At 51.9% G+C, this 14,210-nt stretch overlaps 1 protein-coding gene across 1 annotated transcript in view; it reads right to left on the bottom strand.

The window, feature by feature from the left end:
• PADI3 (peptidyl arginine deiminase 3) overlaps positions 1 to 13,930 on the bottom strand; it is a 29,397-nt gene extending 15,467 nt beyond the window's left edge. The window contains exons 1-4 of the mRNA XM_057744379.1: positions 13,824 to 13,930; positions 6,015 to 6,195; positions 3,582 to 3,654; positions 711 to 772 (exon numbers count right to left, since the gene is read on the bottom strand). Of these exons, the coding sequence (XP_057600362.1) occupies positions 711 to 772; positions 3,582 to 3,654; positions 6,015 to 6,195; positions 13,824 to 13,915 (408 nt within the window). The 5' untranslated portion in view covers positions 13,916 to 13,930. The remainder of the gene's footprint in view (positions 1 to 710; positions 773 to 3,581; positions 3,655 to 6,014; positions 6,196 to 13,823) is intronic.
• Positions 13,931 to 14,210: the final 280 nt, after the last annotated feature.

Genomic DNA, 14,210 nt, shown 5'->3' with positions numbered 1-14,210 from the left:
TCCCTCCAGGCCTCAGCTCCTGTTGTTCCCTCCACCTGAAATGCCCTCCCTCTTGCATCACTTTGGAGTCCAGCTCAGGTGGACCTCAAGGGAAGTCTTTCTTGCTCACAAAGCCCACCTTGACCTTCTCTGAACTCCCAGTGCATTAACTGCCACCACAATTCAGCCTGAAGTTCCTTAACAGTTTCAGACTCGGTAGATTTCCCTTTTCACCTAGATTAGGGGGTTGGCATACTACTGCCCAAGGGCCAGATCCGGCCCACTACCTGTTTTTGCTAAATAAAGTTTTATTGGCACACTGTCGCAGCCATTTGTTTCCGTATTGACGATAGCTCTTTCATCCTTCCGTGGCAGAATCAAGTAATTGCAACAGAGACAGGATGGCTCGCAAAGCCTAAAATATTTACTATCTTGCTCTTACAGGAGAAGTTCGCTGACCCCCAACCTAGACTGAAAATCCAGAAGGACTTTTCCACGCAAAGAAAGGCCTAGCCCAGGGTGGGGCATACGTCTGCTTGAAAATTCTTGGTGATGATTTTTCTCCCAGTGAAAGAAGGTCCCTAGCCATGCCTGGTTCCTATTTGGCTCTGCTGGCCTTGGCATTAGCTGGGAGGCAGGGGGATACCTATAATGGCCTCACCCCTCTTAGCCCAGCCTAGAGCAGCTCCAAACTCCATGCCCCTTTCTGGGCCCAGGCAGAGATAGCTTACCTTGTCCACAGAGCCCCCATCCTGCCTGCCTTCACAGTTCAGGTCACAATCCAGGGTGATATCTGCAAGGAGAGGGCAGAGGGTAAGTCACAACAGGGTTCCCAGGAGCTCAGCACAGGTCCTTGGCCTCCGCCTTTTAGCCTCAGTCTCAGGGCCCATCTGGGGCCAGGCAAAGGGAATTCATTTCCAAGAGGACACTGCCCAGAGGTGGGAGCATCTGGAGCCTCCCTCCCTAGGCTGGGGAAAGAGGCCTTGGGGAGGAAGCCGAGTCAGAGCAAAGACTCATGTCAAATGATGCCCCCTCCAGGAAGCCTTCCCTGAACTCTCCTTCTTCTGCCTCCCTATGACCCTGGCTGTCAGGGGCACACCCTGCACTGCACCTGGGTCGCCCTGGACATTCTTGGTCTGTATGAAGCTACTTCATCTCCTTGGGATGGGGCAGCGAGCCTGGACTTTGGGGTCAGACAGGCATGGATGTGAATCTAGGCTCTGGCATCTACTGGCTGTATGGGTTCTCTGAGCCTCAGCATCTCCCCGGATCCCAGCCTCCATCCCACCTTCTTAAACTTTCTCCCTAGAAATTGGGGGAGAGTATACAATACAAGTGAAAACTTCAGGGGAGAGAGAGAGAGAGAAATTTTGAAATGATTTTTAAACATGTGAAAAGACACCCAACCACCATCAACAAGTAGATGAACCTGACAAACAATGTGGGCAAGAGAAGCCCAGCCCCAAAGGACACAGACAATCTGGTTGCATCCAGAGGGAGTTCAGAGATGGGCAAAAGATGCTATATCACTTGGGTGTACATATTCAAATGATAAAACCATAAAGAAAAGCCAGGATATACTTATCGCAAGAGAGTGGTTACATCTAAGGGAGGGAGGGAGTCATGGTCAGAGAGGGGCTTGGTGGCGGGGGGTACTTTGGGGTGCTGGTCATGTTCCCTGTCCTATTTCTTGACCTGGGTGATGGCTGCTCAAGTGTTGCCTTAATGTAGGTGTGTATTCACACACACACACACACACACACACTCTCACACACACATGCATACATACGTACTTTTCTGTGTGCGTATTTTCCAACGAACAAGGGTGGGTGTGTGTTTGGGGAGGGGGAGGGGGGAGAACCCCAACCTCAGTCCTAACTGAAAGGAGGCAAATTATAGCAACAATGAGATACCGACCTCTCAGACTGGCAAAAACGGAAAAGGTTTCTAATGTACAGTGTTGGCGAGGCACTCCCATATGCTATTGGCAGGTGTACAAAGTGGTGCAGTCTTTTTAGAGAGCCATTTGGCAATATCTATCACAATTTTATTTATTTATTTTAATTAATTTATTGATTTGGCTGTGCCGGGTCTTAGTTGCGGCACACAGGACCTTCATTGCAGCGTGCAGGATCTTTAGCTGTGGTATACGGACTCTTGGTCGTGGCACGTAGGATGTAGTTCCCTGACCAGGGGTTGAACCCGGGCCCCCTGCATTGGGATTGTAGAGTCTTAACCACCAGGGAAGTCCCTATCACAATTCTAAGTGTACGTTCCCCATAACAGTGGTTCTGCTTCCAAAAATGCCTCCTACAGACAGAGCATTTTCAACCTTCTTGTTAACTTTCTTGTCCTCCAAGTGCTTGTACCAATGCAAACCCCACCCCCGGGATCAGGAGTTTTCAGTTCCACAGCCTCGGCAGCTCTACGTTAAGTATCTTTTCATTTGGGTTCTGATCATTGGGGCTTTCTCGACTGTGATGTGCTGGTTTCTATTTTTTGCCTATTTCTATTCATTGTTTGGTTTTCTTTCTTATTGATTGGCGTTCTCCATTGCCTACAAGCACTGAGTCAGCCACATGCATGCAAATTGCTTCTCCATAGTCTGGCTTTGTACTTGTCCTTCGTTGTATAGAGGTTTTCAATTTTAATAGTCCAATTTATCAATCTGGCCTCAATGGCCTGTGCTTTCGTTTTGCCTCGTTAAAGAAAACTTCTGACTAATTTGAAGTTGAAAAGATACTCTCTTCTAAAAGCCTTAAAATTTTGACTTTCACCTTGAGATTTTTAGCCCATCTGAAATTTACTTATTTATTTACTTTCAGCGTAGAATGCTTTATTTGGCCAAATATCAATCAAATGTAAGGGTAAAAACATTATAGACACAACTGCAGGAACCAAGCAGTTTTTCTCTCGTGCATTCACTCTCAGGATTGACTAGAGGATGTGCTTCACCAGATAAAGGAGTACAAGCCAAGAAAGCGGAAGGTATCAGGTCCAGGAAGCAAGGATCCAACCCAGAAGAGAGCAAAGGGCAACCTGAGAAGTTCAGGGGAGGGAACCTGATGGCTGAGTAGCCAGGCTCAGCAGAACTATCCTGCGGAGACAGCATGATGAGGGAGACAGTGAGACGGAGGCTCCAGGAGGGAAAGCACCAGAAAAAAACAGCGGAACTGTCAAATTTGGGATGCAATGGCCAGGTTGGAGTCACCGGAAAGAATTAGTGCCAACACATAAAAATAACGCAGATTTTTAAAAGAAGCAACTATTAATTCCAGGGGAGGAAATGAACGAGAAAGAAAAAATGGTCATTAGTGTACTACTTGGCTTAGCACTAAGCGATGTTTACGGGGTTATGATAATATAACAATTAAATTGAGCATAAATGTATGAGGAGTATGCAAGCATAAAGGAGGGTAAGGAACAGAGATAGCTAACTCTTTATCTGAAATTTATTTTTCAGTATGGTATGAGGTAGGGCTCCAAATTCCTTGAGTGTCACATGATAACCACATGAGCACAGGTCTATGTTCTGGTTCTCTATTTGTTCCATTGGTCTGTATTTAACTCTGCACCAATTTCGGCTGAGGCCCCCGACTTACCCACACAGGTGAGGTACAGCATCGCACAGGCCAGGGGCAAGGACTCTTGGCTGGAATGGTAGGAAATCTGAACCTGTAGAGAGATGGGCCTGGGTCAAGTTGGCTGAAGCCAAGAGCCCTGCCCCAAAACACAGGTCTTGGGGGATCTAGCAAGGAGGGGAGAAGGTCCCAGGAACCTCTGTGCACTGAAGTTGAGTTTACCAACCCTGCTCTTCCTTTAGCCTTCTCTGCGCCATTTATTTTTCCATGCCTTGGTTGGCCCATCTGTAAAATGGGAACTATTTGTGAGGGATTCCCTGGAGACGTGTGTCCCAATGCTGCTGATGGCCACTGTGCAATTTTGGCAATCTCCTTCTCCCCTCTGGATCTCAGTTTCACCATTCACAAAATGAGTATGGGCTGGGCCAGGTTTAGGGACATTCTTAACTGTGGGATTCAGACAGGCCCAGACTTGAGCCCAGCATCTCTGGGTTCTGTGACCTTGACCAAGGCCCTTTAATGTTCTGAGCTGCCTCAGTTTCCTCATCTGCAAAATGGGCTTTATACAGGTCCCTACGCAGGGTTGTAGTGCAGATTTGAAACCATCCATGTAAACGACTAATCCTATAGGAAATACCCAAGAAATACTGGCTTTTGTTATTAGAGGGCAGGGGGCAGGAGGTAAGAGTCAGTGCTGAGTTCTGGAGTCAGACAGCCTGGGCTCAGATTCTGGTTCCATCACGTGAGAATATCCTGGGAGAAGTTACTGTCCTGTCTGGGTCTCGGTTTCCTCGGCTGTAGCATGGGGATAATAATAGTTTCATAGGACTGATTATAGGCTATGAGGAGCATAGAAAGAAAGCACGTGACATGCTTGGCACGGTGCCCACAGCACACACCCGACCACTGTTAAAGATGAAGCTGAAGATGGAGATGATGATAAAGCGATTCCAAGCTGATGCATCGAAGCCCTTTGACCCGCCGCCCTCCCCTTGGACATTCCCTCCCGATGTGGGCCCCTCAACCCGCTGGCCCTGATGCCCTCATCTCGGCCAGAAGGTTCAGGATTTTATAGAGACCCCTCACTCCTCAGTCCTGGGAGCCCTAAATCCTGCAGTTCCTGCCCCCATGTGTCAAGCCCCAGCAATGATGCTTGTCTCAGGCATGGATCCTGGACAAAGGTGGGGGGAGGGGAAGTAGGGAACACTTCAATGACCCTCCTCAATCCCTGTGGTCCTCGGGGCCAGGGAGTTCAGGGTGGGGCGGCAGCCACACAGCCTCTGGTTCAGTGCAGGGCACCCAGGAGCGGCCCCTCACAGGATGGCTGCTCCTCTTGCTCTGCTCTGGGAGCCTCTGTCCTGACACTCACCAACCCTGCTACTCACTAATCATGTGACTTCAGGTAAGTCATGCCCCTTCTCGTCTGTTTCCCTGCCTGTAAAATGAGTTCATTGAGTCCTGCTCCATCTGCCTCCCTAGACAGGCTAATTCAGATAGGCGGATGGCAAAGACGGGGAGGGGGTGATGGAGGGATCCTGTCCCCAGGTGTCAGGCAGGTCTGACACCTGAATTCTAGTCCTCCCATGGATCAGCTTTGTGGCTCCAGGACAGTTATTCTGAACCTTGGTGGCCCCACCTGTGAAATGGGGATCAGACCCTGCCTTTCAGGGCTGTTGTGGGGGCTGGAGGAGGTCACAGCTGCCTGATGCTGGGCACATGGTCAGTGCTCCTTAAAGGGCCAGTTTCCCAAAACATCGCTCTTGACATGGAGTAGGGACCTGCCACCCACACAACAAGGCCTGGATCCCATCACCCCTCTAGGAGTGTCACCTATGCCACGCTCTAGGCCCACCCCATTTCTCCCACTTTTTAAATGCCCCCTGCCCCAGGGGCCAGAACATTGCCTCCAGCTGGGCCTTGTTAAACTCAAACTTAATGGGCAGAGAGAGGAGAGGAAGGGGAGACATCCTGCCTCTGAGAAGGGAATAGGGTCAGGAAGAGAGTGGGTTGGGGGAAGGTGAGGCCCCTGGGGAAGGGCTTCTCCCCAGGCAGCAGCTTCCCTCCCCCATCTCTGCTTTCTCTCCCTCATTCAGAGTATCAGAGACCATGAAACAACCCTCAGCCTACAGATGGAGAAACTGAGGCCCAACACAGAACAACTCCTCCCTTCACCAGGGATCTTGGGAAGCAAGAGAAGGAGCAAAGCCTGGCTCCTGTTCAACCCTAGGAGGAAGGGGCTATGATTATCCCCATTTTACAGATGGGGAAGCTGAGGCCCAGAACAGTGATGTGACTCCCCAGCAGACTCACAGTTTGTGTTTGTAAGTTGCAGATCTGGCTGGCTCCAGAGCCAGGCGCTTACCCACTGTGCTACCCTGCACTCTGGGTCCTTGTGGAGCTGGATCTCCTCATCTAGTCTCCCCATCACTCCCCCAGACCAAGGGACCTGCTTACATGACTGTCATTGAGGTCGTTGCTGGGAGAGTTCATGACCACGATGATTTGCAACCCTGCATCAAAGCGCCATCGCCTGGTTTCTGCGCGCTCCCGGTCCCTCTCCATGCTGGGAGAGATGTAGATGTCCACGCCAGGGGTTCCGTAGACCTCGAACAGCTCTGTGCCCTCGGGGACTGACCTGGGAAGAATAGGGAGCCATGGGAAGTGCTAGAGGGCAGCCCTTGTTCAGATACTTGAGCTCTGGTTCAAACTCTTGCTTCCTCCAGGAAGCCTTCCCTGACTACCCCAGGCCTCTCAGATCCTCACAGCAAACTCCTGGGAGTCAAGCCCAGACCCCACAACACATAGACACACTCTCACATTCTCAACTTCTGTGTTCCCTTGTGAGTTCGCCAGGCATTGATTGTAAGGTTAAAAAGTCCACGCTGTCCTACAGCCCTGGGACCTCATTCCCCCCACTCCAGCTGGCCTGCGTGTCCTGTTTGAAATCAATCTGTTCATCCTCTGATTGTTGGTGGGGTGTCCACTGTGCATGCAGGCACTGCCGGCTGAGGAAGATACACACACTGCCCCCGAGGCTTCAGTCCGGCTGGGAAGCTGAGGACAGCACTGCCCACGGCAGCCACATGGGATTCAGGGCGATGGGGTTAGGGGTCAGTGGGACCCCATGTAGGGAGAGACCACTGTGAGCCAGAGGGACCAGAAGGCTTCCTGGAGGAGTCAGCACACACATCCAGCTGGAGGATAACAGTAGCTGACACTGGCTGAGCCCTTGCTATGGGCCCCACCCCCTCATTTGAGTTTCATTATGTGCATTACGTCACGTAATCCACTTAAAAACCCCAGGAAGTAGATACTATTACTGTCTCCCATTTTACAGACGGGAAAACTGAGGTTAAAGGAAGCTGTCCAAGGTCATGAAGCTAGTTAGTGGCAGGACTGGGATCCAAACCCAGGCCTTCAGGCTCCTGAGTCCATGTTCTTACCCAAGAGTAATAACAGTTATCATAACCCCCAGGGCCCTCACCCCCTGCACATTGACCTTGGCAGGCTTGGCTAAGCCTTTCCAAACATCAGCTCATCTCATCCTCAGTGCAGTCCCAGGAGGAGGGGATTCTTACTCCCATTTAACGTGGGGAAACTGAGGCTCAGGATGGGCAAGAGTCTTCCCCAAGGTTGCACAGCAGGCCACAACCGCTGCCCCCACCGCCCCACCCCTGCCCCCGCCCCAGGCCCTTCCCTTCCCTGCGTCTATGTGGAGGAAAGCAGACTTCCTCCAAAGCACCTTCTTCACTCCTCCACAAGCATGATTCTGACACTTCTCAACATGCCTTTCCTTTATAAAAAGAAAAATAAGTGAAGCCCAAACTGTACTCCAGCAGGTGGGCCCCACTCCAGGGCTTGGCCCTGCCAGGTGTCCTCACCAGGTGGGAGGGGCTGACACACCTGTGTCTCCTTCCAAACAGGGCTGCCAGATTTAATAAAATACAGAACATCCAGTCGGGCTTGAATTTCAGATAAACAACGAACAATTGTTATGTCCCATGAAATATCTGAGATATACTTACACTAAAAACTTATGCATTGTTCACCAGGATTTCAAATTTAATGAGGCACCCTGGACTTTACCTGGCAACCCTACTGCCAAAGCTGTAATTTCCAGAGCTCTGTCCTACTATGCCCTGGGCGTGTGAGAATCCAGGTAGAGAGGCATGGGGACACAGAGGCAGAGAGTGACAAAGAGACATGAAGAGATATGGAGAGACAGACGGACAGAGACTCATGGAGTTAGACTGGGATACAAAGGGCCCCAGCACCCTCCCCGCAAACCCAAGCTGCTCCTCGGACCCAAGGCCTCCACAAGCTAGAGTGGAGCTCCTTGGATGGTCCTTCTTGTACGAAGCCCACCCAGTTCCCAGGCTCCAGCCTCCAGTTTGGGGTATTTCAGCTCAGCTCCCCTGTACCTCCCTGGCCCAGGCTTTGTATGAGGCACCAGGGCACCACTGATGAAGACAGAAGTGCTCCCGCCCAGGAGGGGCCCGAAGAAGCCAAGAGCTTGGTCGTGCCAGGACGAAGGTCAAGAGTCAGGTTCTAGGCTGGGCTGAGTTGCCCATCAGCCAGGTGACCTTGAGTAAATCGCCCAGCCTCCCCGGGCTCTGTAACCTCACCTGTAAAGTGGGATAATGACACCCACTGGCCAACCTCACAAGCAATTGTGAGGTTCAAACCTGATAATAGATAGGGACGTCTTGGAGAACCACCGGCCCAGGACGGGGAAGGGGTTATTAAGATAAATTATGGCACAGGAAATGGGTGGATGGGAGCAGGTTAAGAAGGTGAACTGGGGTATCTGGGGAAAGCTTCCCAGAGGAAGGCAGGTGAGCTGAGGACAAGGAGGAGACACATCTAAAGGGAGGGGTTTCCACTGTGGAGCCTTAGGAGGTCAAGTGCAAACTTAGCCTGCAACAAACTCGTTTTCATTTCATCCCTATGTAATGGGAAGCCAGCGATAGTTCCTGATTAGGAGGGGCAACACAGTGGAGTCATAGCAAGGTGGTTAAGCCTGTGGACTCTGGGGCCAGATAGCCTGGGTTCAAGTCCCAGCCCCACCACTCACTAACTGTGTGACCCTGAGGGAGTGACTTGGCCTCCCTGTGCCTCAGTGTCTACATATATAAAGTGGGATGATGAGAAGACGAAAGGAGTATGTGTGTGTAAAACTTGGGATGGGGACTTCCCTGGTGGCGCAGTAGTTAAGAATCTGCCTGCCAATGCAGGGCACATGGGTTCGATCCTTTGGCCAGGAAGATCCCACATGCTGCGGAACAGCTAAGCCCATGTGCCACAGCTACTGAGCCTGTGCTCTAGAGCCTGCAAGCCACAACTACTGAGCCTACATGCCTAGAGCCCGTGCTTCGCAACAGGAGAAGCCACCACAATGAGAAGCCCGCTCACCACAATGAAGAATAGCCCCCGCTCACCACGCATGCAGCAACGAGGACCCAATGCAGCCAATATATTAATTAATTTATTTATTTATTTATTTATTTTAGGAAAAAAACCACTTGGGATGAGTAAAAGTTGGAGGCACCTGAACCCATGCCATCATTTCACTGCTGGGGAAACTGAGGCCCAGAAGAGAAGAGACTAGAAGGCAGGGCCCTAGACTCCCAGTGCTCGTGCTCCATCATGCAGCTGTGTGTTAGGAAGATCAAAGGGGTGGCTTCTGAGAGGAGAGCCTGCATCAGGTACAGGAGGATCTAGATTCCCCCTTCCCTGGAGGACAGGGAAAGTGGCCAGGGGCTCGCCTGCATGAAGTTCTTCCTCCAGCCAGGCCAACCCAAGTGCAGTGTGCTGCTCTAGACAGCATCCCCAGCCCAGGCCTGGGGACATACGTGGCTGGGGACCTCATCCTCTCCCCACGAGTAGGACAGTCCAAGACCCACCCCAGCCCTGAGCCCTTCCAAGCAGCCCAAGGGCCCAACTGATCTGGTGGCACAGCCAGCCTAGGAGCTGGTGCATGGTGGGGAAAACATGATGGGATCACCAACAGTTCTGGTTTGCCAAGGACTGAGGTGTTTCCTGGGGTGCAGGACATTCCATGCTAAAACCTAGGAAGTCTTGGGCAAACTGAAACAGTTGGTCACCCTCACAGTGGTCAACTTCAGACCTACCTGTTGAAAATGCAGATTCCAGAACCATAAGTTCTGCAGGCAGAGCTCTGGAACCTGCATTTTAAACAATACTGATGCCCAGTGAAGTCTGAGGACCATGGCTAAGGAGGGCTGTCTCAGAAATGCTGGACCCTGACTGCCCACACCCCCACCGGGAGTGTGGGGGTGACTCGGGGTGAGCTCATGCCCTCCTGGGAATCAAGACAGGGCAGGTCTTCCTTTACACTCATGCCATGCTTTCAATGATGAGGATGATGATGGTGAGAAGGGTGATGAAGATGTCTCTCCTAGTCATATGACATCAGCATTATTTCTCCCACTTTGCAGATAAGAAAACCGAGACTGAGATGACAGGTGACTTGTTCAAAGTCACACAGCTGGTGAGTGACAGAGCCAGGACTCACAGCCAGTTGTGTCCCCACTCCCTTGTAAACCCAAACCCACCCTCTCCCTCCAAGGGCTCAGGGCCTCCGCCTCTGGGAAAATAAAAGCAGACATTTCAGAGCTGGGAAACTGATTGGAAAGGTCTTTGTGGCTGAAAACAGGAAGGTTGACACGATGACCACCAAGGTCCCCAACAAGCTGGCCCACAGAAGCAGAGGAGACCAAGGCCCAAACAGCTCAGGCTCTGGGTACCAGCTGCCCCTCCCTGTTCAGGAAGGCTCCTAGACCCCCAACTGCACTGGCCTCACCAACAGAACACGGTTCAGGAAGTCACTGCCCCTCCTTAATCCTCCATCTTCCCACGCCTGGAAAATGGCAGCCCCACAAACCCTTTTTGCAAAGTCAAAATAGTCAAGAGTTGAAGATGTATCGGCCTCCCAGAGTCCCGCCCTGGGTCAGCCGGGTCAGAGCTTTACATCAAACAGAATCTGGTGGAGACAGGAGGGAAGCTGCTTTGTCCAGTCAGGGAAGAGGCTCAGAGGCTTCCATGACCAGAGCCTGAAACCCACTCTTCTACACCAGCCTCTTCAGAGTGCATATGGGGGAAGTGAGGCCTGGGAAGGAGCAGAAAGTTGCTCGAGATGACATAACAAAGGGTGACAGAACTAGGGCCAAAACTCAGGATTCCTGGCCCCCAGGTGCCCCAAGCATTTTCATTCGGTTAGACGACCTCTGCTGAGCAAGGGGGGAGCTGTTTGCCCTTCCAACTAGGGCAGCGATTCTCAACCCTGGCTGCACACCCAGTGCATGGCTCAGCACACCTGTGTGTTACCCTTTCTTACCCTCCACCCTAAGAATCCTTACTCAGGAAAGCAAAACTCCCTTACCAAGTCTGGGCCATCTCCAGCTCAACGGAAGGAAGGAAGACAGGCTTTAATCCACTAGGGATAACAGAGCCCCATTGGTCTTGCTCATCCTGCAAGGCTCTGGTTGGTGCCCTTCCTCCAGGAAGTCTGCCCTGACTCCTCAGCCTGTGTTAATTTCTTTCTCACCTCCTCCTTCTCCCAGTATGGCTCAGAGGTTGTTCCCCAGCCATCTTTGTGGATGGCAGGTTTGGGGACGCTTGAGGCTGTCTAGAGAGCCAGGAAAGATACTTAAAATGATCATGGTGGTGGTAATAATGGTAGCAGTTACCATAATTGAATGTTCACACGCCAGGCATCGCCTACATGCGCTACATGCACAACAGTCTCATTCAATCATCCCAATAGCCCTTTGAAGTGAAGGCCAAAGTGCTTGGGCTGCCTCCTGGCTCTGCCTCTCCTCACTGGCTGTGTAACATGGGGCAAGTGACTTAACCTCTCTCGTTAACCTCAGTTAACCTCAGTTAACCTCTGACTTAACCTCAGTTTCCTCATCTCTAAAATGGGGATGAAGACAGTCCCCACCTCACAGAATGGTTGTGAGCATTAGTTAACATATGCAAAGCCTTTAGGGCAGTGACTGGTGTGGAGCAGGCTCTAAGTATCATTGCTCATATTATTATGACCTTCATTCTACAGATGAAGAAAGAGTGACTTGAGAGGTTAAGTGACTTTCCCAAGGTCAGACAGCTGCTAGGTGGCAGAGCCAGGACTGAGCCACCAGGCCCACTGCCCTTTCTCTTGCTGGCCCACAGTCTGAGCACCCAGGATTGCTAAATCACGGCATCTCTGAGCCAGAAGGGATTTTAGAATTAATCCAGTCCCGCTTCCCTTGCAAGACAGGAATCCTTTCCACAGCACCCCTGCGAGGTGGTCCAGACTCTGCTAGAACTGCACGACAGCGTTCTCAGAGGGCAGGGACCACGCCTGCTTGTTCACCATTGTGTCCCCATGCCTGGCAAACACTAGACCCCACAGAAATACTCGATGAATGTGTGAAGAAACAAACTGGGGGCTCTCCCCCATCCCCAAGGTGGTCTGGTCATTGGAAGCCAGAGAGTCCCTCATTTGAGGGTGCCAGAGGCCCTACCCCCCACTCTGTGACTGTCCCACCCTCAGCCTCCTTTGTGAACCCCAGAGTGGCCCATCTCTCCACATCACCCCAAGACATAGCTGCCTTTGCCTCTCATGGCGCAAATCCGTCCTCCATCCTCTAGGAAGCTCTACGCAAGAGGAGCCAGACCCAGGCTTCCAGGGGCAGGTCAAACTAGAGACACATCTGCCCAACAGGCACAAGGCAGCCAGGGCAGATGAGTTGCCCCCATGGGCACACAGCGCTGGAGGAGGCATTGGTACCAGCTGGCACGGGTACCCCTCCTTCCTCATCACCCCTCTGTGGCTGCCCCCTGCTTCAGGATCAACCAAATCCCCTTCCCACTTCTCATTGCTCACCCACCCTCAACTGGCCTTTAGTTCCTGCTACCTAGCTTGGAAGGATTGCTCCAGACTTGGTTCCCTCCCATGGCCAGCTCCTCATCCCCTCTCATCTAATGCCCTGGGAAGAACCCCTTCTCTGCTTCTAGGTTCACTCCAACTTTTAAAGTCTTAGTTTGAGATACTCATTCTCAGCTGGGGGTGATTTTCCCTCCAGGGCACACTTGGCAATGTCTGGAGATGTTTTTGGTTGTCACAAGTCAGGGGTGTGCTACCGGCATCGAATGATAGAAGCCAAGGGCGCTGCACAACATCTCACAGTGCACAGGACTAGCATGCCAACAGTGCTGAGGCTGAGAAACCTGGTCTCAGGAGAGGGTGGGAGGCCTTCGAGATGGGAGCAGTGACACAGGTCTGCCTTCTCCCCTCCCAGTCCCCTGATTACCTGTGTCCCCCACTCAGCCTTGGAGCTGGGACCCCTGGAGATTCCTCAGAAAGTAAAGTAGCTGGTTTCCTGGTGGTTCCCAGAGTCCAGCTCCTGAAACCCTGCCCAAATTCTCCTTTTCTTCCTGGGGGAGAGAGAGAAGGTGGAGGCCTCACCTCCAGCCACTGGTTTCAAGGGCACGGCCATGGCCATGAGACACAGCAGGGGCATAATGCATGGATATTCCTCAAGTGACAGGCAGCTAGAGGCATAGGACACTTGACCATGAGTGGGTTTAAACTCTGGCTTTGCCATTTAGTAACTGCGTGATTGTGCCAATGGCTTGCCCTCCCTGTGCCTCTGTTTCTGCATCTGTCTGTCAAACAAAAGGAAACTAATAATAAACTTGGGCCCTAGGGTTGTTGTGACAGTCAAGTTCAAGAGTTAAAGTTCAAGAATTAAATTCAAGAGGCTTGCTAAGCTCTTTGAACAGTACTTAGAGCACAGTAAGTGCTATGTTAAGTATAAGTGATTTTTTAAAAAAATGATTGATGTCCTGTTTTCAGAGCTCATAGACCAGGGGTGGAGGTGAGGTACACCTCTTCCTGGTCTTGTGTGCCCAGTGAAACCTCCAGCCCAGCCTGCAGGATCCTCAGGACAGAAGAGAGTGCCCAAACCCCCATGACACCAGCAGCCTCCAAGGCCCTGGACCAAATTCAGCCACTGCAAGCCTCTCTACTCTCATTCAGTCTCCCACACTTCACACCCCCCGGCAGGGGTCTTTAAGAAGCCCAGCTGAGGAAGACAAGGACCCAAGCTTCTACGATGGGCTGCTGTTCCAAGGCCAAGGCTCACGAGAGGGCAGCTGAGCCACGCCTAAGCCTTGAAGAAGCCCCACACATCTCACAGGGAGAGCCCAAGGGGTCAGCACCAGGGGCCTGCAAACCCTCAGGCTTCTGGCTCTTACCCATAAATGTCCACGAGTGTCTCCACGCCAGCCACACACACGGCACTGGTGGGATGCTCCAGGGACACGCGCACCATCCTCTGCAGAGACATGCTGGCCTTGAACTGGGCTTGGGCCACACAACCCCTTGGCATGTGGTTTAAAAGCCCCTGGCCCTGCCCCTGCAGCCCAAGGTGCTAGCTCATTGGCTCCAGTCCTGGAAGCCCAGCCCCTTCCTAGAGCCAAGAGCTCAGGATTGGCTGGAAGGAACCCAGTATTTGCATATGAACCTGTTGCTCCCACCCAGGCACAGAGAGAGTTAATTTCTCACAGTAAGGGGAGCAAGTGTGTCCAGGCAGGTACCTGGCCAGGGCACCAGCACCTGGGGGCAGTGTGCAGAGATGAAGA

Source organism: Hippopotamus amphibius, chromosome 1, assembly GCF_030028045.1.
Source record: "Hippopotamus amphibius kiboko isolate mHipAmp2 chromosome 1, mHipAmp2.hap2, whole genome shotgun sequence".
Lineage (NCBI taxonomy): Eukaryota > Metazoa > Chordata > Mammalia > Artiodactyla > Hippopotamidae > Hippopotamus > Hippopotamus amphibius.
Note: the sequence above shows the minus strand (reverse complement) of the source record. Positions and strands in the feature narration are given on the sequence as shown.